Here is a 25,877-nt window from a genome sequence, read left to right on the forward strand (position 1 = left end):
AATCAATTTTTTGAGGGTATCAAATTGAGGATTTACCCTTCTTGTGAAACCAACGAGATTTCCACTTTTTGGGAGATTTTTCCTAACTTCCCAATGCCACAAACTTAGAAATTTATAAAGGAAAAAGAAAATTATATTTACACCACATGTGATTGCAAATAATTAGGTTTAAGTTCACCATAATTTATTCTATTACGTTTAAACCCCTAATGTTTTGAATTATATAACAACAATACCGTTACAAATTGAATAACAGGGTTATGTGATGAGTTACCATATAATATATTTTCAAAATTGTCAATATTACCCTTCTTTATTTGAAACCACTAGGAAAAAGAAAAGAAAAAGAAGAAAAAAAAATGACACAATTTTTATATTATTTTATTAAATTTAGGGATAATTATTGTTGTCTCCTTGTATCATAGCTTAATTAAGGCTTGCACCCTATTCTTTATTAAATTACGATTGCATCCTCACTTCTAAAGAAGTTACGAGGATGGTAATTTTAGAATTATAATGTTCATTTTGCCCTTAATTAGAATTACAAATGCCACCTTGTACCTGAACTTAATTACCACCTTATCCTCTGTAATTTTTGAATTTACAATTCTAACCTCAGATTTTGTAGATGGCCCTTGCCATTAAGCTACGCTAGTTAATTGACGACATAACATCATTATACTTTTCCAAAACCCCCAAAAGTAATGCTAAGGTCTGTTATTACTTATTTATCCCTTACATTATCTCATCAAGATTCGACTCTTTGAAATCCAAAATGACTATAATAAAAAGACAAAATTGTTATTCTATATGATTTTCTATGAATATAATATCATCTTTTGACTTATTAATTTTAGCAAAGGGCATAATGGACATTGCACACCTAATCATTTCAACATTTGGAAATTGTTAGAATTAGAGGCAATAGTGATTTCATGAATGACATAATTCAATCAATAATCAAGCTACTGTATAAGTGGGCACTAGTAACTGTCCCTAAATATTAATAAACGTTAGGGTTATTTTGGAGTTTTAGAAAAGTAAAAAAATGTTACATCACTAGTTAATTAAGGAGCTTAACGGCAGGGGATTGTAATTTCAAGTAAAGTCTAAGATTATATTAATTTAACAAAATATAACGAATAAAGTAGTAATTAAGCTATAGTACAAAGGAGATTTTGCGTAACTATCCCTCAAATCTTTTATCATCACACATCTACCAAAAAAAAAAAGAAGTATATATTATATATCTTTTTCAAAACAATTTCCTAAGAATTCGATTTACCCTAAAAATTGATCAGACTTTTATATATTTAATTTGTTTAAAATTCACAAGGGTAAATATACATTTTTATACTTAAAACTAACGGTGTTAGGCACAAGTAAACGTTGTAATAGAATGAATTCCAAGAGGTGTGATTGTAATTTTTTATCCACACAGGGAATATAAATGTAATTAGAACGGAAATATAATAAATATCTCTAGCTCGGTGAGGATTGGATCATGTACAAGTTGATTTGCAAATCTTGTATTTGAGGAATTGAGATCCTTTGCGCCTAGCCACTAGATACCATACCACACCACACCACGGAGAATGGCATCTAGCTTACCGGATGCCAGGCGTTCCTAAGTACCACAGGTAAGGCAACCAGTGGTCGGACTCCCGGATGCTGAGAATTTGGATCCATATTTGAGATGGCTTTTTTCTTACCTTTGAAACCAATAGGAGTTGTATATTCATAAAAACTTTAAAAAGTAGTTACAACCTGAGTGTAAGATTGAGTTGGTTTGGATATTTTCCTATTATGCAGGAATGAGGATTGAAAACTGGATTCACCCTTATAAACTGTTTTGAAATTAGGAGTTGAATACTTATAAAAATTGTAAACAGTATTTATAACCGGAATATAAGATAGAGTTGGCTTGGATTTCGTCCTCTTATGTAGGAACGAGGAATAATTGCAAATTGAATTCAACCTTCTAAATTATGATTTGGAATTTGAATTAAGATGATCCATTACAGCAATCAATCTGAAATTAAAGAAAGAAAAATGGCAAGGGGAAGAAGCTTGATCAATGTGTTGCAAATCAAATATTTCTCATCCACGAAGCCAAAATATAACTACAAAGCAAACAAAGTATAACTACAAGGACACGGCAATTTTAACCTGAAAAATCCTTCAAATCGGACATAAATTCCACGAAGCCAAAATTTCCACTATATGATGAATAATGGGATTACAGAATATCACAACTTCCCAAGTTTTGAATCAAGCTTAAGGATATCAAACATTAAAAAAAAAAAAAAAAAACCCTCTTCGAGAAAATAATTAAAAAATATATATATATATATATATATATATATATATATATATATATATCCAAACAATGGTTCTTTCTCGCCTTTAGAATGTGCAAACACAACTTCTAACAGCTTAGGTATTATCTCTGACAGCAACAAGAGTGTGAAAAACTGCAGGAACCAACCTCAAAAAAACCACTGGACCTAAACCTCGGGCGGATCCACATAATACAGGGTCGAAGTGTGTCTATATGTAGCTCTCCAGTAGTTTCAGGCAATGGTAAAGGAGAGACGTACCAAGGTGGGAGGACAAATGGTTGTAGACAATTCAACTGCAATGGTAGTAGATGATTCATGCAGTTGAAGTTAATCTCAGGGATATGACCCACTAGCTCTATTTTTGTGGGAGTGGTAGGGTCAGTGTTGAGGTGATAAACATGGATGAAACCCCCAGATTCGACGAATAGAGCGTCTGGAATATAAGGATGGAAGCCAAAGAGAGTAGCAGAATTATTCTTGGCCGTAAGTATTTTCATGCTACTTCTCTTTGACCATTCGCAAGAGTTGGAATGAAAAACCCATATATTGATCTGCAATGAATGTTTATCCAACACTGCCATATGAAGTTGACCGTCAGAAGACTCTCCTAAGCGCCCAGAGAAGGTGGTGGCACGCATATGAGATGGAACTTTAATCATCTTGAATCCACCATTGCAGACATTATATGTGATGATGCACTCCATTGGATCTGGATTGCTATGCATCCAGTAGATAATCCCTTTTATGACGATGACCTTTATAAACGACAGCTGAAAATCTAACAATTTTCTATAGATCTCAACGCTCACGGTCACAAAGGATAAATCCCATTCTCCGGTTTCAGAAGAAAAGGTCTCAATCTCAACGATATTCAGAAGAAAACGCCCATCACTGATTGCAGGCTCCACACGAACCACTTTGTAGGTATCAGCGGTTACCAGTCCTATGCACGGTTGCAAAGGTCTGTTTTGCTTTTGCTTCAGGAAACGTGGAAGTGGGTAATAAGACATGGAAAGAGGATTGAAGATGTAATAGGCTGTGTAAAAGTCGGTTCTCCCGGTGCGTTTGACACAGAGAAAAAGGCCATTCGAATAACAGACGAACCAATTGGGAAAGTCGTAAAAAATTTCTCTCATAGACAAAGATGGCGTACCGTTGTTGGCATCCTCCTCCTTTGGTGATGATAAAGGCATGAATCTCCAGAAACGTCCATTATTGACTGGGGTTTCAAATAAACCAAATAAATTGGTGTTAGGGTTAGGGCACCTGCTTTTGACGAGTGCGCGAAAATGCGGGGCTGAGATAATTTTGTGCCACCTCTTTGATAAACACTTGCATCTGAAAATTGATTTCACTGGCAAGCGAATCAGAATCTCTAGAAGAATATCATCATCGCAATCTTCATATCCTAAATTTGCTGCTGAGACATCACCGTCCATGTTCATCTGTCTGGAACGAGAGGATTGAATCGAACTCGAAATCAAAGTTTATTCGTGATGGTTTGAGGTGAAACCATCTAGCAATATTACTGCATGCCGTGCAAATCTGTCTGTCTGGAACGGGAAGATTGAGATGGAAACAGAAGGAATCGAGATCGAAGGCTACCAAAATTGTGAAGAACAGTTGGGATGGAGTCTCGAAAATTGAGTACAGTGGGTCTCTTGAAGGGATCAGACCGGCACGAAAACAGAAAAAATCTATTCGATGGTGTTCGGGTTAAGATAATATCTAAAGGTCTATATTAACTTGTAATTTGAACTAAACATCCCTTTAAGGAATCCTAACTTCTCTCAAATACTAATTTCGTGACAGAATGAATATCTAATATGTTTTATTAAGAGTGAGTATATATATATATATATATATATATATATATATATATATATATATATATATATATATGGATGTATGTATGTATTTATAGTATAGAGTGTTGGATTTTTGTTTTAAAATAAAATAATAATATAATATAATATACTATTTTGATAAGTTTCAAAACATTAAAACTCTATCTCCCTAGTTTTGTTTTAAGACTCTTTTCTTTTTATTCTTACTCTATAGGATTCTTCTGGATATATATTAGGTAAAATAGATTACCATATGTGTTTAGTTCCACATCGGATGGAGCTAATGATTATATGATTTATATATACATATATAACTTCTAAGTGGGGTGTATGCCGGTAGAGAGTTACATGTGGATCACGCGCATACACCGAGCTGGACCGAGTCGGGCGTGGTTGCAGTAGTGGTCCGTAGATCCTAGTCTAACCAGGCCATGGGGCACTATAATATTATATTAAGTGTCTATGATGGAACTTGGACTTGGAGACGTGGATCTAGAAAACCTGGTTTTGGGTTTTGCAGTAGGGAGGTGACTGATCATACAGTCACAGCTCTCTAAAGGTGACCTTACGTACATATGTAGCTCTCAAAAGGTGTCCATACGAGCCTATAAATAGAGGTGAAGCTCTGAACAAAGGACTTACTCTGATTTTGGTGACAAAAAAAAAAAAAAAAAGAAATTCATATTCTAGAGTTTAGAAAATTTCTTGCGTTTTTGTTTTCTTCATTACTGTGCTGTGTACTACTTTCGTATCTCCTTAGCAAGTAGTATCTGTTGGAGCTAGCCTTTAGATCTAGGAGTTGTTGTATCTTGGAAGTGAAAACGTCAAGGTCAAACCCAGTCTGCACTGAAAGGGGCGTTCAAATACCTTAAGGAAAAGTACTGTTTGTACACCTCAACTCACCCTGTTCGAGTTCATGCTGGTTTTCCTTTCGCTTCTTCTACTACATTTGGGTAAGTGATTCTGACATAAGGTATCCTTTATATATTCGTTTCTCCTTGATTCTGTTATTGGTCTGTCTATACTGTGCCTCTGGTCTTCTGGTTCTAACACAGAGAGATAGAAGTACAAAAATATATGCTACTGAGTCAATGGTGGGACTAAGTAGAGTCACTGGTGGGACTAAGTAGAGGACTCTCTAACAGACCCCCCTCAAGTGTAACGGGACAAATACTGTAAGCTTGTCTCTCAAATCACAGAATCGAGCGAGAGAAAGACCTTGGTAAGTAGATCGGCCAATTGATCCTGAGTAGAAATATATCGAACAACAAGTTGACGAGTGGCAACCAAATCTCGAACAAAATGAAAATCAATCTCAATATGTTTTGTGCGAGCATGAAAGATCGGATTGGCAGTCATATAGGTAGCACCAATATTGTCACACTAAATTTGAGGAGCAACAGGTGGAAAAGCCCCAATTTCTCCAAGTAAGGAATGTATCCAAAGCAACTCGGTAGCAGCTACAGCAACAGCACGATACTCGCCCTTAGTAGAAGAGCAAGAAATAGTACGTTGCTTTCTAGATCCCCAAGAAATAAGATGTGAGTCAAGAAAAATGGAAAACCAGTAGTCGATCGACAATCATCCAGACAACCGGCCCAATCAGCATCCAAAAAGGCAAACAAAGTCATAGTGGATGTCAAGGAGAAGAAAAGACCCATAGTTAATGTCCATGTAAGTAGCGTAAGATACGCTTGACAACACTCCAATGAACATCCGTAGAAGCATGCATAAACTGAGTAACCCGATTAACAGCAAATCCAATATAAGGTCGAGTATTAGCAAGATATTGAAGAGAGCCAACTGTATGCCTATATTCAGTTCCATCAGATAATAATATCCCATCAAAAAGCGATAGACTAGCCCTAGAAGCAATAGGTGTTGAAACCGGTTTAGCAAAACTCATTTTTGTATGGGCCAACAAATCTGTGATATATTTCCGCTGTGACTGAAATAAACCCTCAGAAGACCGTGTTACGTCTATACCAAGAAAAAATGTAAATCTCCCAAATTTTTAATAGCAAACTTTGAAGCAAGAGCTTTTAGGAGAGAGGAAATAGTTTGCAAACTATTCCCAGTGACAAGAATATCATCAACGTAAAAGAGAAAATAAATTGTCACAGTTGAGGTTTTGTGGTAGAAATTAAAGAGATACGTCAGTCTTACTTCCACAAACGATGAGAAATAATAAAAGAAGTCAATCTTGTGTACCAAGCTCGAGGGGCTTGTTTAAGACCATAGAGAGACTTCTTTAGTTGACAAACATATGAAGGATATGCCGGATCAGCAAAACCCAAAGGTTGTTCCATAAAAACAATCTCATCCAAATTCCCATGGAGAAGCGCATTAGAAACATCCAGTTGTCAAAGTGGCCACTTATTTTGAATGGCAATTGAGAGAATAATGCAAATAGTTGCATTTTCACAACTGGACTAAACGTATCCCCAAACTCATAGCCAGGCCTTTGATGATATCCCTTAGCAACAAGTCGAGCTTTATAACGCTCAATGGACTCATCCCGTTTCATTTTAACACGAAATACCCATTTACATCCAATAACATTTTGTGAAGAAGAAGAGGGTACGAGAACTCAAATACCATTTTGAACCAAAGCATTAAATTCTTCGTGCATAGCATGCCGCCAATGAGTAGAAAGCCAGGCTTTAAAGTAACATGTAGGAACCTCTAAGTCTTCAACAGATGAGCTCAAATTCATCCTAACAGTAGATTTAAGTGCTCCCGTCCTAGATCTTGTAGTCATAGGATGAAGTGAAGATACCATTGGAGATCCATCTTGAGATGGAATTGTTTGAGCTAAAGGATTAACATCAACAATTGTTTCTGAGTTAGATAGTCTAGTGTCCATAGTTGGGGCAAAAGGGACATCGACCACTTGGATTGGATTACAGTGGGCCAGAGGACCTTGATGAGGTACAATAGGAATTACCGGATCAAGACATGGTGGGATTGGGGCATCTTCATTAGAATAAATTGGTGGGATTGAGCCACAAATATTAATCCCATTACAACCATTATGCAGCCCATTAACAAGAGGCCCATGAACATTCAATCTATTATTACAACCATTCCTAAAATTACACCCAATTTTTCCTATCTCTTAAAGTTCTCCCAACTTTTTCTTCTTTCCTCTTTCCTTACATGTGGCTTGGGCTTATGAATTACTTGAAAAAAAAAAAAAAAAAAAAAAAAAAAACTAACTTAGGCTTATGAATCCCTAAACTTTTTTCCAAATTCTTTTTCTCTTCATTTTATTTTTTATTTACGGATTAGGCTCTTGAATCTTTAAAGTTTCTCCCAATTTTTTCTTCCCTCCTCTTTCCCCACAAATAGTTATATTCATGAATCCCTAGAATTTCTCCTATTTCTTTCTTCTCTCCTCCACATGATGGGCTAGGCTCAATCCACAATTTCTTTTCTCCTCTTTCCTCACACACGCATTAGGGCAGGGGCGGACCCAAGACGCAATAGTGGGGCGGGGGGGGCGATGAATGAAAACCAGATAACATTCCCCTTGAAGAAACACTAAGGGCCTGTTTGGTTACATGAATCCAGAGATTTCAAATCTCTGGATTCATGAATTTAAGAATTATACTTGTTTGGTTGTAAAAATTTCTAAATTCATGAAATCTAGAGATTCACATTTTTACACTAAAAATGTGAATCTGTAGATTTATGGGTAAGGGGTGAAATCTAGAGATTTCAAAAAAGCTATACATTTGCATATTCACAAAAATCATGTCGATCAAATAATTTTTTAAGATGAATCTATAGATTTCATTCTACAGATTTCATTCCACAACCAAACATTTAATTTTATAAATTATAACTCCATAGATTTGAAATCTCTAGATATTTGAAATCTCTAGACTCATGTAACCAAACAGACCCTGATGTTTTTTTGCCACACATATTGTGTGGGCCCTTATAAGGCCCATTTGGGGTCCCACCTTTAAACTATTTTATTAAATTAAATAATAGACCCACATATATTTTGTGGGGTCCACAAATATTTGAAAAAGAAGGTAAATTATTGATAATGATATTTTTTTCCAACAAAATATAGGTAAAATTAAAGCAACAATATAAAAAATATATATATACACATGACTTCAACCCTAAAAAGTTAGATACAAACCAAAATTTGGAGTTTTCTTTGATAGGGGATGTAAACCAAATTTTTTTTTAGGTAAGAAATGCAAATCAATAGTAGTTAGTTACCTACTAACTATAGACATTTTATTCACAGCAAAATCAAATAACAAAAATTGCAAAAAAAATAAAGAAACATAGAATATAAAATCAAATAAAAAGAATAACAAAAAACAGAGGAAAAAAGAAACCATAATTAAATTGAGAAAGAGAAAGAGTCCTAATTATGGAGTAGATTTTTTTCCAAATTTCTTAACCCACGCTTATAGAAAGGAAGAGAATAAATAAGAAGAGAAGAGGAGAGAGGATAGAGGAGATAGGATAGAGGAGATAGGATAATAAATAGGAATTGAAGAGTTAGTTTCTAATTAGAAGTAACATTTTTATTTTTGAATACCTAATAAGATTTTTTTTCAAAAATTTATTTTAACCCATTTTATAGAAACAGAAAAGAATAAATAGGAAGAAAAGATGAAAGAGAAGAGAGGAGAGAATAAATAAGGATTGATGAATTAGTTTTTGATTAGGAATGACATTTATACCCATCATTTTACGTGTAAAAATTGTTTTCAATATGGGGGACCAAATAGTGACATTTCACATGTGGGAAGAGAAAAAACTGGAAAAATTAAAGGAATTAAGGGAATCTGCATCAAATTTTTAAAAATCCTGGGGGGGGGGCATGGCCCCCCTCGGCCCCTTCATAGGTGAGCCACTAGGTGTAAGTGCTATTTGTCTAGCTAAGAGGGGTGGTAAGTGATATTTACCCAAAGCTTTATTTACGTCTAGATTCTCTAGAACTAATAATGGTAAGGCTTTGTCAATGTGGGTATTTTACACAAACTCCATTGGATTTCGACCTTATTACGTGTGCCCCCGATTCTGTGAGGAAATGCGAACTATGTGCTTCCCCCTGACATACGGTCTAAATTACAAACTCTACAATCCATTAGATATTTACATTAGTTTTTAAAAATATCTTCAGCATGACCTATTACCGTTCAAAGGGGTAATATGGCCCTTTTTTTTTTTTAAAGTACACACCATTAAGTTTATTTCCAAACTTCTACATCTAGAGAGATCAAGATGATGAAGTGAGATATAAGAATAACAAAAGTGCCAATGAAATTTCCATTTTTTCCCTTTCATGGTCAATATTTGGCTATTTGTGTTTTTGGTACTTTGGACCTAATGTCAAGTGCATGTAACAAAAACCACGTCCATATTTATGTGCAATTATTTTTATTAATATTAAGAAAGAACTCTCCACCCAAGAAACTCAAGCTTTTTTAAGCATATGGAATCAAATATTATATATGGAAGCAAAGTCATTGTTCTACCTCATATGAAACTTGTGATGGACCAAAGCCAAAGTTGATGGGGATGTTGTCTCAAATTAACAGTAAAGATCACATCAGAAAATTAATGCGGTTGAAGAGATTAGTTCTATGGTTTAGTCTTACGTTACGTGGGTTCAACTTCAGTGTTGCACATTAAATGGGTATGTGCTGTCACCGGTAGAGATCAACGTTTCTCTCGATAGTCGGCAGCACATGTTGTGCAGCGCTCAAATCTACCCCCACTTTATGACCCAAAAATTGAAAATTGCTACTAGCCACATGCAAGAAGTCACCCAATTCATTGCATGTCTAGCTATAAAATCTGATGTGTTATAATCAGATGCCAAACTCTGCAAATTATTATTATTATTATTATTATTGGGGGTTAAAACGAACTGACTGATTGATGCTGTCGGTTAATGTTTCTGTTGTTTTCTAGTTTTTTCAACTCAATCTCCTTCTAAGAAACAAAAGACTTGATAGCTTGAAATCCTATAAAGATCCCTACGATGGCCTTCAGCCCCCACCCATTCTCTTATCTCCACATTTCGGTTTCATCTATCAAGTTGATCAAATCGCCCATCCAGGAGATAACCCTCATGACGACCTCAAGAAGCGTTTTCTTTGTGTGCTTACTGGCTTTCCTGCTAAATTTTTTTTTATTCTCCCCCATATCCATATCACCTGGGAGAATCCAGTTTCCTCCTCCACCATCCTCGCCCCTGCTCCTCTCCACGAACGATTACTTACAGGTCCGAACATTGACCACAGCTCTCAATTAAGAAACCAACACTCCATTATACATGTTCAGCAACAACACCTCTTGAAAGTTTGAGATGTTTGTGGGTATTTTTTTTCTTTTGGTTAATTAGAAGTCTCTCATAAAATGTTTTTATTGAAATCAGGGAGTGGCCAAAGTTGGAGAAGGATTACTAGAGCTTCCAGAAGATGTTTGCATAGACAAGGAAGGTATTATTTACACAGCTACGAGAGATGGTTGGATTAAAAGAGTACATAAAAATGGCTCAGTGGAAGATTGGAAGATGATAGGTGGGCAAGGTTTGCTTGGAATCTCAATGTCAGGTGATGGTAGTGTTCTTGTATGTGATGTTGAAAAGGTGAGATAGTGAATAATAGGAAGACCCAACAGTCCAGTATCCAATCCCCTTGCATTGATTTGTCTTTTTAATTTTGCTGTTGATGCCGTGCAGGGGGGATTGCTAAAGGTTGACCACGACAGTGTAAAGTTGCTCACTTCACATATGAACAATTCAAAAATAAGGTGATTACATATCTTCTCAAATTTGTAGTCCCTCGATAACCTAGATGGATATACAATTCATAGATGGTTTTTCATTGAATGAAGGGTTTTCCTTGTTTCACCTTTATTATCATTCAGACTCCTTTCTAGCTTGTTTACTCTTATTTTTTATATTGAAACAGTCTTGTTGATGATGTTATCGAAGCATCAGATGGGAATGTGTACTTCAGCGATGCAAGTACTAAATTTGGATTCCATAATTGGTTCCTAGACATGCTGGAGGGAATACCTCATGGACGGCTTCTCAAGTATGATCCACATACCAAGGAAACAACATTAGTGCTGGATGGTCTTGCATTCGCAAATGGTGTAGCACTCTCACTAGACCAAGATTTTCTGGTTGTCTGCGAGACATGGAAGTAAGCACTGAAAAACTATCCAAATATAACTTCTAGTTTGGAATTTATACTTTGTTATCTTTGATACAGTTCAACAATAGGTATTCACTGATCATAAATTCACTTATTTTTAACCACCAAAAGATTCCGGTGTCTAAAGCATTGGCTGAAGGGAGAGAGCAAAGGGACGACAGAGGTATTCATCGAGAACCTTCCCGGTGCACCTGACAACATCAATCTGGCACCAGACGGGTCTTTTTGGGTTGCCCTCGTTGAGGTAATCAGAAATCACTGGGTACTCTCTTTTCTTCTCTGTTGCAGTCTTAGAGGGTTGTATGGCAACATTCCTGTTCTTTTTGTATATTATTTTAATACTTTTTTTGAACAGAAATAACCCAAAATTCTTTTTATTGTGTGTATTTTGAAATCTTAGAAACATTTTTCTTTTACCATATAACCATATATGATTTCAACACCCAGAAACAATAAAAGCAATGAAAATGTAGAAATAGGAATGTTGTCATACAACCCTCTTGATGACCTACTTTTCTTGGTGGAGCTATTGGAAACTAAAGAGCAAATTTGTGTTTGTTTGGGTCTTTTGCAGATAAGGACTAATACATGGTTAGACTTCGTCCACACGTCGAAGTTAGCCAAGCACCTGGTTGCAAATTTTCCAAGAATGACTGAATTATTAAAAGATGGAGCAAAGAGAAAAGCTACGGCTGTTAATGTCGATACCAACGGGGAGATCATTAGGAAGTTTGATGATTCAAATGGAAAGGTTATGTCCTTCGTTACTTCTGTTGTTGAGTATGATGGCCACCTCTACTTGGGAAGCTTGAACTCCAATTTCATCGGAAAATTACAGTTGAAGCAATTCAACCATTAGAATGAGAAGGAAAGAGCTAATCCTTTAGTCATGAAGCTTGATTCACTCAACAACCTGAACAGAGTAATTTGCTTGTCCTCAAAATTTGAGATGGTCTGTTGTACGGTACCAGTTTAAAAAACTAAATTTTTAGACCAATGCTTACTTGGGATCTCTCTCTCTCTCTAAAAAAAACTCAACAGTATATCAAACAAACTCGATTTTCAAAATCTCACTGGAAATAGTAATTTCCTCAGTCTTTTTTGTTTACCCCATCTTTTTCCATCAACAAACTTCCACACCTTTAACTATTCCACCTGTTTCTCTTGTAAATGAAGAGTCTCTATTGAGGATTAAATGGAGAATGATAAAAGAACTATTCCCCAATGTTCCATACTGACTACTGACTATATACAGTTATACAACAAATGAGAACTTGAAATACATTTCCCGCAAACTAGTTCTCGCTACAAGATCTCTGATCTGATAACATCTTCCTTAGAAATTGCATGGACAGCAGCTTCTTCCTCAAGGTCGCGAATCAATATTAACATTTGTTCCGCAAAAGCAGGCATGAAGTGATCACTGATCATGGTTTCTGAGAGCCTCAGCCTACTGTACAGTGATCTCTTAGTCAAGAAAATCCTAACTTTAGCTCCCTCCTGCTGGTTATTCGATGTATCTTCAGAATTTACACAAGATACACCTTCAGATTCAGGCCCATCCGAGGGAATGGTAACAATATGCATGATCTTCCCAGGAGGGAAACAGCGGTGTGCTTCCCTCTTTTCTGCGGTAATCTCATGTGAGGCCTCACCAATCTCAGAGATGACTGCTTCCTCTTCTTTCCTAATCTCTGCAGCCACATCACCTTCTTTACCTTCTTTCCTTCTGTTAAGATCCGGCTTAAGTTCCTCCCGCAATTCAACTACATTCGTTTGGTCTTCACGTCTGTCACTTTCCGTGAGGTACTTACTGTCATTCATGTCAGTGCGTTGAAAAGCCTCATCTAATCGGGAGCATTCAATCTCCGTTGTCCATTCTGTAGCTCCAGATGCAGATGCTGGTAGTTCTTTCATTTCAACTGTAGTAGTGACCTCAGAGGAAGAAAGAAAAGGTTCAGCAGTCGCTGCTCTTGTTGAAGATTCTATAGACCTCCCATCTTGTGGGTTTGAATCTGTGTAAGTTGCCTGATCATGAGCCCCCGTGGATAACCAGGAGGATAAGCTGAGACCGGGGTATGACCATACAGCCTTAGCCATGCTTTGTGCTCTCCTCATGACCTCCTGCAAACAAGCAAACTAAGAAGAATAAAGATTGATAGAGTCAAAACAGACAAATTTCATTAGATTTACTTCCCAATTGCAGTACACAATAATTTTTAACCCATGATGCAACGAAGAATGCCTGAGAAAGGTTTTATGAGGCATAGTTTTGAGTCTTATGACCACATAAAGGTTGCAAAGCAGTTATCATATCTTTAGAAGAAAGTCTCGACATGTTCAGCAAACCTGAACCTCAGTCCAGTATAATGCATATCATACACAGCATGGGCATTTGCATTATAATTTTAATGTCTTGCCTTGCTACCGGGTTTCTACAATTATTTAATTCTGACAATGTTCTCATTTCATTAGGGTATAAAATTTACAATTTTTGAACTCTATTTTATGCCCTTTTTTTTAAAGTTTCTTCCTGAGTTTATATCGTAAACTGTAGCAAATCTCATCTTTCACAATTTCTTTTTTTTCCTCTCATAACATTCCTTTCTGATCCACAACAAAGATTTTACCAATACAAGGAATGGCACAAAGACAAGCAGAAAAATGAAAGCCCAGATTTAAGCAAATGGATTGGATAGGATATGGCCCCCACAAACAGAAGAGGTATGCCTCCCAAGACTTAGCTTGATTCATCATCATAGTTGAATTCAGCCAAGGTAAACCAAGGCAGGTCAAAGGGGGATAAAAAATTAAAGCAACACCAAGGCACAAAAAGAACAAAAGAAAAGTGGGTAGAGCACCTATGCATCACCTTGAAAACTATGCTCACCAGCCATTTTATTTACTCTCAATCTTAAACAATGTACGTATCCTGAGTTTTGGCCAACACGTTTGTTAAGCACTAGAATCCAGACCTGTTAACCCCAGAATAATAGAGTCCGGATTATCTCCCCGACGGCTGTTGACCACGAATTATAGGGGGGGCCACAGGGTTAGCGTGATGGAGTTTTTTTTTTTTTTTTAATGTTAAATTATTTTTTACTTGTGGTTATGATCCACACTCAGAATAACATCCCTTCCACTTCACTTAAAAGCTAAAGTCTGAATAAAATACAGATACATTAAAGGGAGAAACCCACCCATAGTTATCCTGAATTTTGAGAACCTGTCTCTCTCTCTTTATGAGTGATGCCTAGTAAGAAAGGCTTACCCCTGCACCAGCAACTGCATCTTTAACAGTAGCAATGATAGGAAGTTGATAACCCAAGGCAGAAGCAGAACGATATACCGTTCTCAGAAGTCTTGTTTGGTCTATCTGATTCCTCAGGTCATTTAGCCATTCAGAAGCTGTTACCTGTACATGAAAAACTATAAGAAAAAACAAGTCATGAATCAACACATATAGTAGCCGCTAAGCTGCTAAGGGCTTTTGGAGCATCCAACGTCCCATGCAAGTTGGTTGCAGCTACCCAACTTATACCAGTTACTTCTTCCAGAGAAGTGACACCCAAATAAATAACTACTTTCATATTCAAGTGGTATTGATTATAAAGCATGCAATGTTGTTCCATTGCCAAGCAGCTACTGTCAAAGAAGTGACAACCAGATTTAATTTAATTTCCTACTCAAGTGTCATGTTTTGCCCATTTCGTATGACTGTTCTACTGTTAAGTGTCTGATACAAGACCCAATAATGAATTTCTTGCCAGGCAGGAAAGTGGCTGGTATTGATTTCCATTTACCAAGTACAACAGCATAGTAGACTAGTAGTCACATCAAACGAAAGGATGGAAATCCAGCAGACAAGGGGGATGGAGCAAACTTTGCCTAGAATATGGAGCTTTTATTGCTAAAAATTGACTAACTTTTGGACCATGCATCACTTTACTGAAAATCTATGCAATACAGAACTGAATCAATAAACAGGATCAAGTGAACAACTGAAAGGTCTAAAACAATTTTAATGCTTAGGCCTTCCTTGCAGTAATCACAAACCGAAATTAGGCTTCCACAACTACAAAAAGGTATGTACACCCCCAGGGTTCTACAAAATATTCACGATTTGTTTTCCATGTAAAATGAAAAATTAACAACACAAAAATAGAAATTGCCACAAATAAGAGTTAATGTATAGGACCTCAGAGCGTAGATCATCAACTGAAGCAAGTGAGAATGCAGGCACCAAATCAGCTCCATTAATTACTGAAGTGATAAATTCGTTTCCTGACTCTGCTAATTCCCAAGTCATACAAGCAGCTGCAAAATCAATATCTAGTAAGAAGTGGAATAGAAGCTGAGGAAGCACAACATAAATAGAAGCAGCAAATAGATGACCAGCATATCAAACATGCCTACTTGTACCACAAAGGACGTGGTTCTGAGCAGAGATCATAGTTAAAATAAGTATTAAGGTAAAACATTACATAGCGTTCAGAAAAAGTTCAGAGGAAGCTTCTCAGGTACAGAATGAGCACAAACCTGGTGCAAATGTAACACAAGTGGTCGTTGAGAAATCCTGTTGCTCGCGTAGTGCATAAGTTAAAAGAACTGCAGTTCCTCCACCCAAGGAGTGTCCAACAATCTACATGAGTCCAGTAGAAAAAATAATTACTATAATTTTCAGAACAGCAAATATAGCAGAAAATCCTGAAATAATAAATCTCCAGCAACTGTAACACAATAAAGAGTAAAAGCTACATCTGCTTTTGAGCAGAGGACATGTACCATAAAAGCACCTCATTCTGGGACACACAGACAGTCCGGTTCTTAGGTCAAGCAGAACCATGGTCCTGCCAATAATGTTGAACCAACTAGTGCCTGACCATGTATGCCAACAGATTCAGTGGACACATCTATTACCATTACAACCACAATTACCTCTACTACTCTACAATTACTACTACCACTCCACACACACATACAAAATGACTACCACGCCCCTTTGTAAAGACCAAATAATTTATCACCTCTAATGATATTCATAGTGTTACTTGTAAAATCATTTTAATAATTTGAACAATCAGTATATTAATATGCATGTTAATTATAGAAGCTTTTCTCAACCCTCCCCAGGCTTCTCTTACTGGATCAGCAGTTCAGGTAACTTTGTTACAGAGAGACCTTGCTTCAGTCCTGCACATTTAATGCTCAGGGCTGTCATGCAAAAACACTTCAGTCCATAGGATTGAAATCTCGATCGAGATTTCGGTGATTTCGGATCCAATGGACCAAAATCTCACTTGACCATCATGCACATGACTAAAGCAATTTCGGTTACAGAGCCACACTAAAACCCAACCCTGTACCCACTGTACCTTCTCCAAACATGTAATAGGTATTCAACAATTGTAGGATATTTCATATAATAGAAAATAATACTCTTAAACTAAATTCAATATTTGAAAAATGAAAGTTAACCTAGAGGAGGGTGAATAGGTTGAAACTAGTGAAACATGCTTGTAATTAATCAATCATTAAGAAAAATAAAGTAGGGAAAGTAAAGCAAGTAGACAAGACATAAGATTTATAGTGGTTCAAATCAACTGAATCTATATCCACTCCCTTCTAGCACCTCTCGAAGGTATTCACTAATATGCTCACTTTCAGTATAGTGGGTGGGGACATAGCTCCTCTCACAAAATGTTTGACTCTGGTCAAGAGCACCCAACAAATCCTCACTTCTGCGCAAGCGTACCCAACAGATCTTTGCTTCTGGGCAAGAGTAACCACTTACAATGGATTTAAAGTAAACAAAAATTCAAACACCTACAAAACCATAAAGGGGTGGACTTCCCTTGAGATGAACACATGCAATTGGATTAGATAGCCAGTACCGAACCAACTCGACCTTAAGATCAACACCCTACCTTCTCTCACAAGAGGGATTGGATCTTCCAAAGGAAATTGGATACAAGGGAGGCAAAAAGACTGTGATTGAAGCACAATAACATTTGCTATTGATTGCCTTGGGCTTTCATGCCAGAAAGTGTCAAAAGGACCTCTATTTATAGCCAAGAGGTTGGTCCAAATATGGTTCCAACAGATAGAGAAACAGTCATATTTTTAACTACCGGTCAACCGTAGGCTTCATCTGGTCGACCTAATCAATATAGCCACTCAGAACTAGCCATTATGATACAGTTGTTAGAGACAATCTATTGCTGGTTGACCAGATCTATCGACCTGATAGGCTCGAAAATTCCATCGGTTGACCTCATGCTGATGTACCATGAGCATTCTGTGATGCAACCGGTTGCACAGGCTTAATGGCCAGCCAGTTGACTGATCCTTAGACTGAATGGAATTTTTAAGGTTTCCAAGGCCGTTTGGGAAATTTGGTCTATATCCCTAAGGACTGAACTAATATACCCTTTTGCCCATGTGGTCGGTTCCCTAAAATGCCTAACTTCATTTTTCCATGTATAAATAAATACATGGAATTTAAAATAAGTTAGTTCAGCAGTCTTGAGTCTTCAACATGTGCTTGCATCTGGGGAGGGTCCTCATAGATCTTCACTTTGTTGCTATGAAACAACTTCCGTGCAGTGTACATTCTCTACTTGGGTATGTGTGTGTGTTATAACTATGCTTATCTTAATCATACAAGCAGATGGTTAGCACATAGATTTATGTGTCTGTTATCATCAAAACACCGTAAGGGTAGATGGGTCAATCCCCAGATCAATACCCTAGGGGTAGTTAGGTCAATCCCCCAAAAGAAAACATAAGTAATTCAGAAAAAATTGTGAATAGCTTGCTCTCTTCCTTACATTACAGTATACATTTTAGTATTTAACATGTGACCACATATGCAGTATAACCTGTATAACCCTCGAATTCTTGAATCTTTTTTGGAGCTTTGACAAGGTCACATGTTTTTTTTAACTAGTTCTAACCCTTACACCCACATAACATAGTATATATGCAGTTGGGGCTTTCTGACTTGTACCCTAATACTTCTAAAAGAAACAACAGCAACATGCTAACCATAATGCAACTTATTGAGGTTGGCTTCATAGATTCCATTAGAGATGAGTGGGGGAAAAAATACAGAAACAATAGAGTGGAGGAGCATACAACACCCCCACAAACTCCAGGGTGTCGACACTTTCTTGGCTATTTACAGCTTATCTTCTGAACATTCTGCTCTGGTCTCAAAGAGAAGTGTAATACAAAATGTAGCACCACTTTAATAAGGGCCAACTAAATGAGGTCAATCACATGGATCTTTTATCTCAATCAGCTCTATTCGAGGTCATATTAAGACAGAGGCCTAAGCTAAGCATGTCTTTCTACACCAACTTCAAGATAAATTTAGGCCTGTCCCTGGCTCTTTAAGTTCCCTCAATCAGGATTATGTCACTCCTTCAGACTGGTGTCCTTGAAGACTTCCATTGAACATGACCATACCACCTCCAGCGACTAGCTCTTGAGTTTTTCATGAACCAGAGCTATTCCCTACCCATCTCTAATATGATCACTCCTTATTATATCCTTCCTAGTATTCCCACACATCCATCTCAACATCCTCATCTCCACAAGACCAAGTTTATTTATATGGCACTCCTTCATAGCCCAGTATTCCACCCCTTGCATCATAGCTGATCTAATAACATTCTTGAAAATTATCCTTCAACATTTAAAGAGACACAATGATCATACAGTAGCATAGGACTTTCACCAGGAGAATACTGCTTCCCTTTCCATCTTATCCAGTATATATTAACCCTTTGAACTATGTTATCATCTATGTCGTCCTTCCTTGTTTACAAATTGATGTCTGCATCTCCCCAATGTTCACCACTTCATCTAGAGCTTCTAGAGTTAGACATCATTAAAGTCTTCACTTGACCCTGACACTTATCACCCCTAAAAATTGGGGGGGGGGGGGAGGAATTGTTCAATTGATAATTACTGGAAAACAATTAGGAACTAACTAGTAACTCCATCACATATGGGATAAATTATAATCTCCAATTTTCTTATAACTATGCAGATTCTTGGGTATCATTTAATCACCCTTGTTAGAAATCCCATTCTCCTTATTAAGTACTAATTTCTACATTCATCAATTAAATGCATGGTACTACTAGACTAGATAATGGTTTTCTTCATTTTGACACACACACGTATATTTACCAGTTGATGCTCTAATTTTGTGAGCACATTGTCCACATACCACTAATGTGTTTGGTATAATTCAACTCAAACATACCCCTAACATGCAATCACATAAGCTTTGGGAAAGGATTGAACAAGTTAACTCTCAACAACACAGTTTAGGGCGGTCAAAGGAAAAACAAAAAAGAAAGTAGACACATGCAGACTCACTGATCAACATAGTTTTAGTAGCCCACTGGGAAGACCCTAACAACCTCACAGTCAAATTAGACAAATAAGTGTCTATATCTCTTCTTTCTTCAACTTTTATTCAATCAACAGGAAGGTGCTGTTTCGTCAAAGATTCCCTTGCTATCCTACATCAGTTGTAGTGTATTGTTAGATCAAAACTGATTAAATTTCCACTCCTTCCATCCTTTTTCACTCCAAATTCCACACCCCTCCCCTTCCCTTTTCCTTTAACAGGAAAATTGAATGAACTTGAGTTCTTTCTCCCTCTAAAGTATCTTTTCCACTGCATTCTTTCTATAACTGCAAGTGACAAGCAGATTTCCATCCAGCAGCTTTTCTTTTTTCATTCTCTCATTATCAACAACCTAAAAGTAGTATCAACTGTAAACTCAAACCAGAATAGGAATTTAATAACTAGAGTATGTTTGATTACAGTTACAAACTGGTACTTGTTTAACAGCCAGCAAGCATAGATAAGAATAGAACCATCAAAGGGTACCATGACAAGATTTTACCTTGATCTTATAATCTGGATGTTTCTCTAGTGCTTTACGAAAACAAGGAGTTGCAAGTTTTGCAATCCATCTTGCAGCTGCAAGCATTCCACAATGTGCATAGCCCAAAATTAAATCTCTGACTCTTCCTTCATGTACAATAATGTGATGAAATGGTACAACTGCTCCAGTTACAGCAGTCAAAGTGTCCATGATGCTATGAGTTCCCCGAATCAATAAAAGCAAACATTTGGTGTCATTATCAACTAGAATTGTAAATGATGGCTTCAAAATCTGCACAATATAATAAATATATTAACAAAAAAGCATATGATGGATGCCATGTTAAAATTTAGATTTAAAATATCAGCAAGCTATGAATGAACTTCTTGATAATAATTGGAAAGAGAGGAAAATACTACTGTACTATTCAGAACAGAATAATGGATGCCCACTCTAAGGCACATGCTTATTAACTCACACTATAAACTGACAATTTTCTCCAACAATCACTGAAGGATGTTCCAGATCCATAACCACTACCAAAACATTCTCTGATTCAAACAAAGGTGACCTGTATCACCATTTAATATTATAGTAGTGCACATGCCCTTTGATCCCCACCTTGCCTGAAGAAGAGGAAGAAATATTTGAACTGAAATCTAAACGTACTCACTTCTGCTATTGGTTCCAGAAGTAGAACATCTTCTTGAGAGTAGCCTGTCTCCTCCAAAAATACTGGGAAGGATTTCTTTGAGAAATACCAACAACGGGTCAACAGTTTTAGAAAGCTTTTGAGATCGGTAGTTATTTCAGGTCCTCGAAGCTCCAGACTATCTTTACCACCAAATACGCTTGCAACATTTAATTTTCCCTGCACAACGAAATGACAGCGTCAGCTATCTAAATCCATCTGATTAGAGCCTTGTGGCCAAGTTATGATGAGAAGTTGCACATAGATAATGTAACCAATTCTACTATATTGAAAACGTTTTTCTAAACTTTTGTAGCTAGATTCTACCAAGAAACTAACATCAAGTAAAATTACTTAATAATTTGGCAACCACAAGGACAGTCCCATTAATTGCTTGAGCAAATGGACAGGGGTTCATTGGATTTTGCCTACCCACACAAAATAATGGGCTATTGACCTTTCTTTTTTTTCTTTTTATTTTTTATTTTTTATCGTTTTCATCATCTTATAGAATAACGTTTGCCTTGTTTTCATCGTTAAATTTTTCAGTAGGATATCGAAAGCACCAAATCTTCCTTGGTTAAAAGAAGCAGATAGCTTTAATTGAGAAAGGGAAGGGAAAAGCCATTTGCAAGAGCACCAACCTGCTTCTTCAAATGATAATTGATTCCAAAGGCCAACTCCCCGATGGGCCACTTTCCTAGAGTTTCAGAGTAAGTGAATATAAGAGTCTCCGACAATGTTGAAAGGGTCTCAAACCATGTTGCAGGGGCTTCGATAAGGCGCATGTATCTATCCGATATTAGTTCAGCATTCGGTGAATCATGAACCTCCACTTCTTTAACGGTGTCTTGATCATCATCATCATTGGATGAATTAGGTTTTAACTTACGGGCTAATGTATAGTAAAAAAGAGCAGCTGCACCAACCCCAGTGGCGATGGTTGCCGTTGCCATTAATTTTGCTCACAAAACAACAAGATCCAAAGCAGAAGTCCTCTTCTTTTGATTTCTTGAAATCCTGCATTAATTGGAAGTAAAGATGTCAGCTCCAGTATTGCAGGGAACTACTTCTTGCCCAAATTTCGAATCAAGAATCAAGAATGAATGGAATAGAATACAGTTTAAAGAAGAAAAAAAGAAAAAGAAAAAGAAAAAGAGAAAGATAGAACAAACCAATTCAAGCCCTAAAAAAGTTTGAAATTTCCATTTGGTTTGTTTAAACACTTCCAATCTAACTTGAGCAAAATGGGAAAGAAGGACATCTAGAGTAGAGGTAACAAAGAAAACTCATAACAGAAGTTCAAACTGAAAATAAATCAAGAAACCTGAAAAGCTCAAACTTGGGAACACTTATAGGTATTGCAGCTTGTACTTCTGCTGGTAAGATCCAATCAATGAAGAAATTTTCCTATAAAAGGAAAGAGATTATAAGTAAACGGGGTTTCCCTCGCCGAAAAGATTTTGAAGATCTTACTTCCCCGTGTTCTAACATTTTTTTATTTCTAATAAGATGCCACGAGTGAGTACTGAGTAGGTAGGTAGGTGTCAGTCACGATAGTTGACCGGGATTCGGTGGTTTACATCTAATCCGACATTGTGATTTTATTCCGGTTCGAGGTTTTATAGGTTTACTCACAAATCAAACCGTTTTTTATTTTGTTTTTTTTTTTTTTAAGAAAAAAAAATTCATTTATCATGTTTTAGTGGTGTGTCTAAGGCAAGGTTTAAAGCGTCCCATGATACTAGTCGATACGTATCCATATTTGACCTTACCGATACAATACATCTCCGATCGTCTCTCCATTGAATTACACTAAAATACATTAGCTAGAGTGATACAATACTCGATCTGAGCGATCGTCTCTTAAAATCACACGACCGATACGATACTTTATATCGATACTTTAAACCTTGGTCTAAAGTGACCACCTTTCATGTCTCTTGTTGGATGCACGCCATATAAATTTCACTAAATCCCAGCCACTCAAAACTCATGTGCAAATTTAATTTACTTAAGTGAAACAAAACTTCTTCTTTCTTCTTCAAATAAACTGAACCATGTTTTGAACGGTTGAAATTGAATAGAATTTACATGGTGTGCATCCAACAGTGAGTACCACAAGTACCACCATCTTACACGCACCAGACAAGTAAGATCCATTTGGTTAAAACGATAAATCTGGTGGAGGTTTTATATGCTCCCTTTGCAAGCCATGCTCTCGTATTTCCAGAAGGGATTAGATTAAGCCCAGGTCTGTGAGATCTTATGTAATGAGCAAGGAGCTCTTGATCTCTTCTGAAGGCCTCGAGTTAGGGTTTAGCCATTTCAAAACTTAGTTATTGCTGACTTCTTGATAGGATCCAAAATATATCCTTAAGTTGCTTTAGAAATGATTTTTCTTGTTAAAATGGTTTATAAACCTTATGCCTATTGTTGATACGAAATTCTGCTCGTTCTTCCCTGTCAAGTTCCTGCAAAACATGTATTCGACATTGGGAAGGTCGAGGTACATCTCCGATGAGCAAGTCAGTACCAAGGAGATATGAACTCAATTACTTACGTTTCTCTGTTTGCTTGTAGAGTTTATATAAGAATTTGTAGAATTTGTAGAATATGACCGGGAGTCAGTCTTTGATCAGTATAAGGAGTCTTCTTGAGATAGAGTCCGTATATATCTCTGATATGTTTATTAGCTCAAACCTTTAATCGGATGGTCGAACCGGCCTCAAAGTTAATCCGATGGTCGGGCCAATTAATCTTATCCCAATTCAATGTGGTCCACCCAATCTAAGCAAAGTTAGATAAAACAGACAACAGAAATATGGTAATAAATTTAATAATTTATAAACGTACTTAGAGACAAAGTTCCAAGAAGAGATCAAGAGCTCAATTATCATTTTCTATTATGTATTCAACCCTAGTATACTATTTTTGGTATCAATTATCATTTTCTATTATGCCTATTTAAAATAAATAAGTAGAAGAATTCATTATTGGTCAATAATGAAAAATGATTTGGTAACATATGTTGAGATTAAATTATGGAATGAAAAATAAGTTTGGTATGTCAAAATGAAAAATTGTTAGAAAATAATAATAAAAATTAATTAAAAAAATCTTATTAATCTAAATATTAATAATTAATTAATTACCAAAATATGCATCAAACAAAATATTAACTTAATAATATTCATATAAACCATAAGTTTGCGTGGGGATGCAGCCCGACAAGCGGTAGCAAATGGGCAATAAAATAGGGAATGCACCATAGGTTCTTCAGCACTGTTGCATGGAGGACATAGGAATTAGTGGAAAGCTCTACTGTGCATGGTACCTTGTGTCGGTGATTTATCGCCGACACGGGCAAAATTTCGAGGTGTCACTGGGGGGGCGACACGATACCCCCCAGCAACACCGACTTCACATTAAGTCAGCGATATATCGCCGACAGTCGAAAACTTGGCCCTGTGTCGATCGATCCACCAACCATTTGACAACCACCGGCGGTGATATTGCAGAGGTCGAGAGAGGGAGGGAGAGGCACATAGACAGGAGGGTTCATTGCGTGCTTTAGCCCCTTGATCAAACCCGAATTCTTCTCGGACCAAAGCCATCCATGGCTTCCACCCCAACCCAAACCCCTCCACGGCTTTGAAAAAAAACCAAAAACCCTGACTTGCTCTTCAACTTTCTCTTCTAGAGAAATTAGAAGCTGCGTTAGGACTTAGGAGCCATGGGATTCGTCTGGGCAATTGTTGTTCTTCTTGGTGGTTACACCATTAAACTACTAACAACTGATTTCTGGGTCATCACCACCATACTCATAGTTGAAGCCGCAAGAATCTTCAGCCGCAGTCATGAGCTTGAATGGCAACACCAGTCTACATGGACGATTGCAGATGCCAGCGTTCAACGTTTCGAAGCTCTGAAATCGAGCCCAAGTTTTGTGGGTCGAATCATAAGAGGAATTAGCGGATCAATCCCCGATGCTCAGAACGAAAGCAGCAAAAAACCCAAAGAGAAAACCAACTCCTCTCCCGTTCCAGATCCGATCCCAAAAAGTGAAACCCCAGGTAACAATCACAACGCCACCATCCACCGCCAAGACGACCTCGAAAAACCAGCCACCGGAGGAGGAGGAGATAGAGTGGTTTGGGATGGCTGACGGCGAGTATCCTGGGAAGGAGAGAAAGTTGCCACCGGACGAGAACGAGGAGACCCTGACGGCGATAAACCCTGAAAGGAGAGAGTTGCAGATAAACCGTGAAACTGAAGACTGAACTGAAAAACGATTTTTAGTATTTAGGTTTAAAAAAAATTTAAGATTTAAGTTTTGAAAAATCGAGCAACTTTTGGCGACATGTCGCCCGAGTAGCCGTGTTGCCAGGGTCCCACATGGCGACACGGGCCAACATGTCGAACCTTGCTACTGCGACTCATCCGATATGAATTCATTGACAGAAACTTCTGGGTCCAATGTTGAAACCAGACTTTGATCTGCTTGGCTCAATGTTGGAGAGAATTGGGTATTCTTTGATTAGTTATTGCCGTAGAATGGAGCTCGTTTTTGAGTGCTCACAACACATACAAACCTGCTATTAATTTCTGTGTGAAACAGAGAGCAATTCCTCTGCTCTCCCACCCGTCGACCCAACAAACCCAAATTTCTAAACAAAAACTGAAGCACAAAGCCCTCTTTCAACTTCTCAATCCATCTCCTCCTCCATCTCGCCCTTCTACACCTCTTCTCCTCTTTTTATTTCATCATCAGCATAACAAGCCATCAAAGCAATTAAATTCCCAGAATGCACACTCATATGTTTATGGTTAGCAAATTCATATGAACAACTATGAGTGTTTCTCCCTTCATGGGGACTCCACTG

The 25,877-nt window shown here is 37.2% G+C and overlaps 3 protein-coding genes across 3 annotated transcripts; 1 reads left to right on the forward strand and 2 right to left on the reverse strand.

The window, feature by feature from the left end:
• Positions 1 to 2,443: 2,443 nt before the first annotated feature.
• LOC149011963 (F-box protein At5g03970-like) lies at positions 2,444 to 3,781 on the reverse strand. Its single transcript, XM_089162805.1, has one exon. The coding sequence runs from the start codon at positions 3,779 to 3,781 to the stop codon at positions 2,444 to 2,446; it is 1,338 nt and encodes a 445-aa protein (XP_089018931.1).
• Positions 3,782 to 10,246: 6,465 nt separating this feature from the next.
• On the forward strand, positions 10,247 to 12,663 carry LOC149011964 (protein STRICTOSIDINE SYNTHASE-LIKE 4-like). The gene is made up of 6 exons (XM_089164147.1): positions 10,247 to 10,451; positions 10,605 to 10,817; positions 10,911 to 10,981; positions 11,143 to 11,379; positions 11,503 to 11,635; positions 11,966 to 12,663. Exons 1-6 carry the CDS (start codon positions 10,299 to 10,301, stop codon positions 12,248 to 12,250), a joined length of 1,092 nt encoding a protein of 363 aa, XP_089020273.1. The 5' UTR covers positions 10,247 to 10,298; the 3' UTR covers positions 12,251 to 12,663.
• Positions 12,664 to 12,693: 30 nt separating this feature from the next.
• On the reverse strand, positions 12,694 to 22,435 carry LOC149011965 (uncharacterized). Its single transcript, XM_089164146.1, has 8 exons — positions 22,319 to 22,435; positions 21,636 to 22,011; positions 20,974 to 21,171; positions 20,319 to 20,591; positions 15,931 to 16,033; positions 15,590 to 15,708; positions 14,663 to 14,806; positions 12,694 to 13,515 (listed from the first exon to the last, which is right to left on the reverse strand). The coding sequence occupies exons 2-8, from the start codon at positions 21,945 to 21,947 to the stop codon at positions 12,697 to 12,699; spliced, it is 1,968 nt and encodes a 655-aa protein (XP_089020272.1). The 5' UTR covers positions 21,948 to 22,011; positions 22,319 to 22,435; the 3' UTR covers positions 12,694 to 12,696.
• Between the last annotated feature and the right edge of the window lie 3,442 nt (positions 22,436 to 25,877).

The sequence above is a fragment of the Hakea prostrata genome, chromosome 7 (assembly GCF_041222555.1).
Source record: "Hakea prostrata isolate BN-2017 chromosome 7, UWA_Hpros_2, whole genome shotgun sequence".
Lineage (NCBI taxonomy): Eukaryota > Viridiplantae > Streptophyta > Magnoliopsida > Proteales > Proteaceae > Hakea > Hakea prostrata.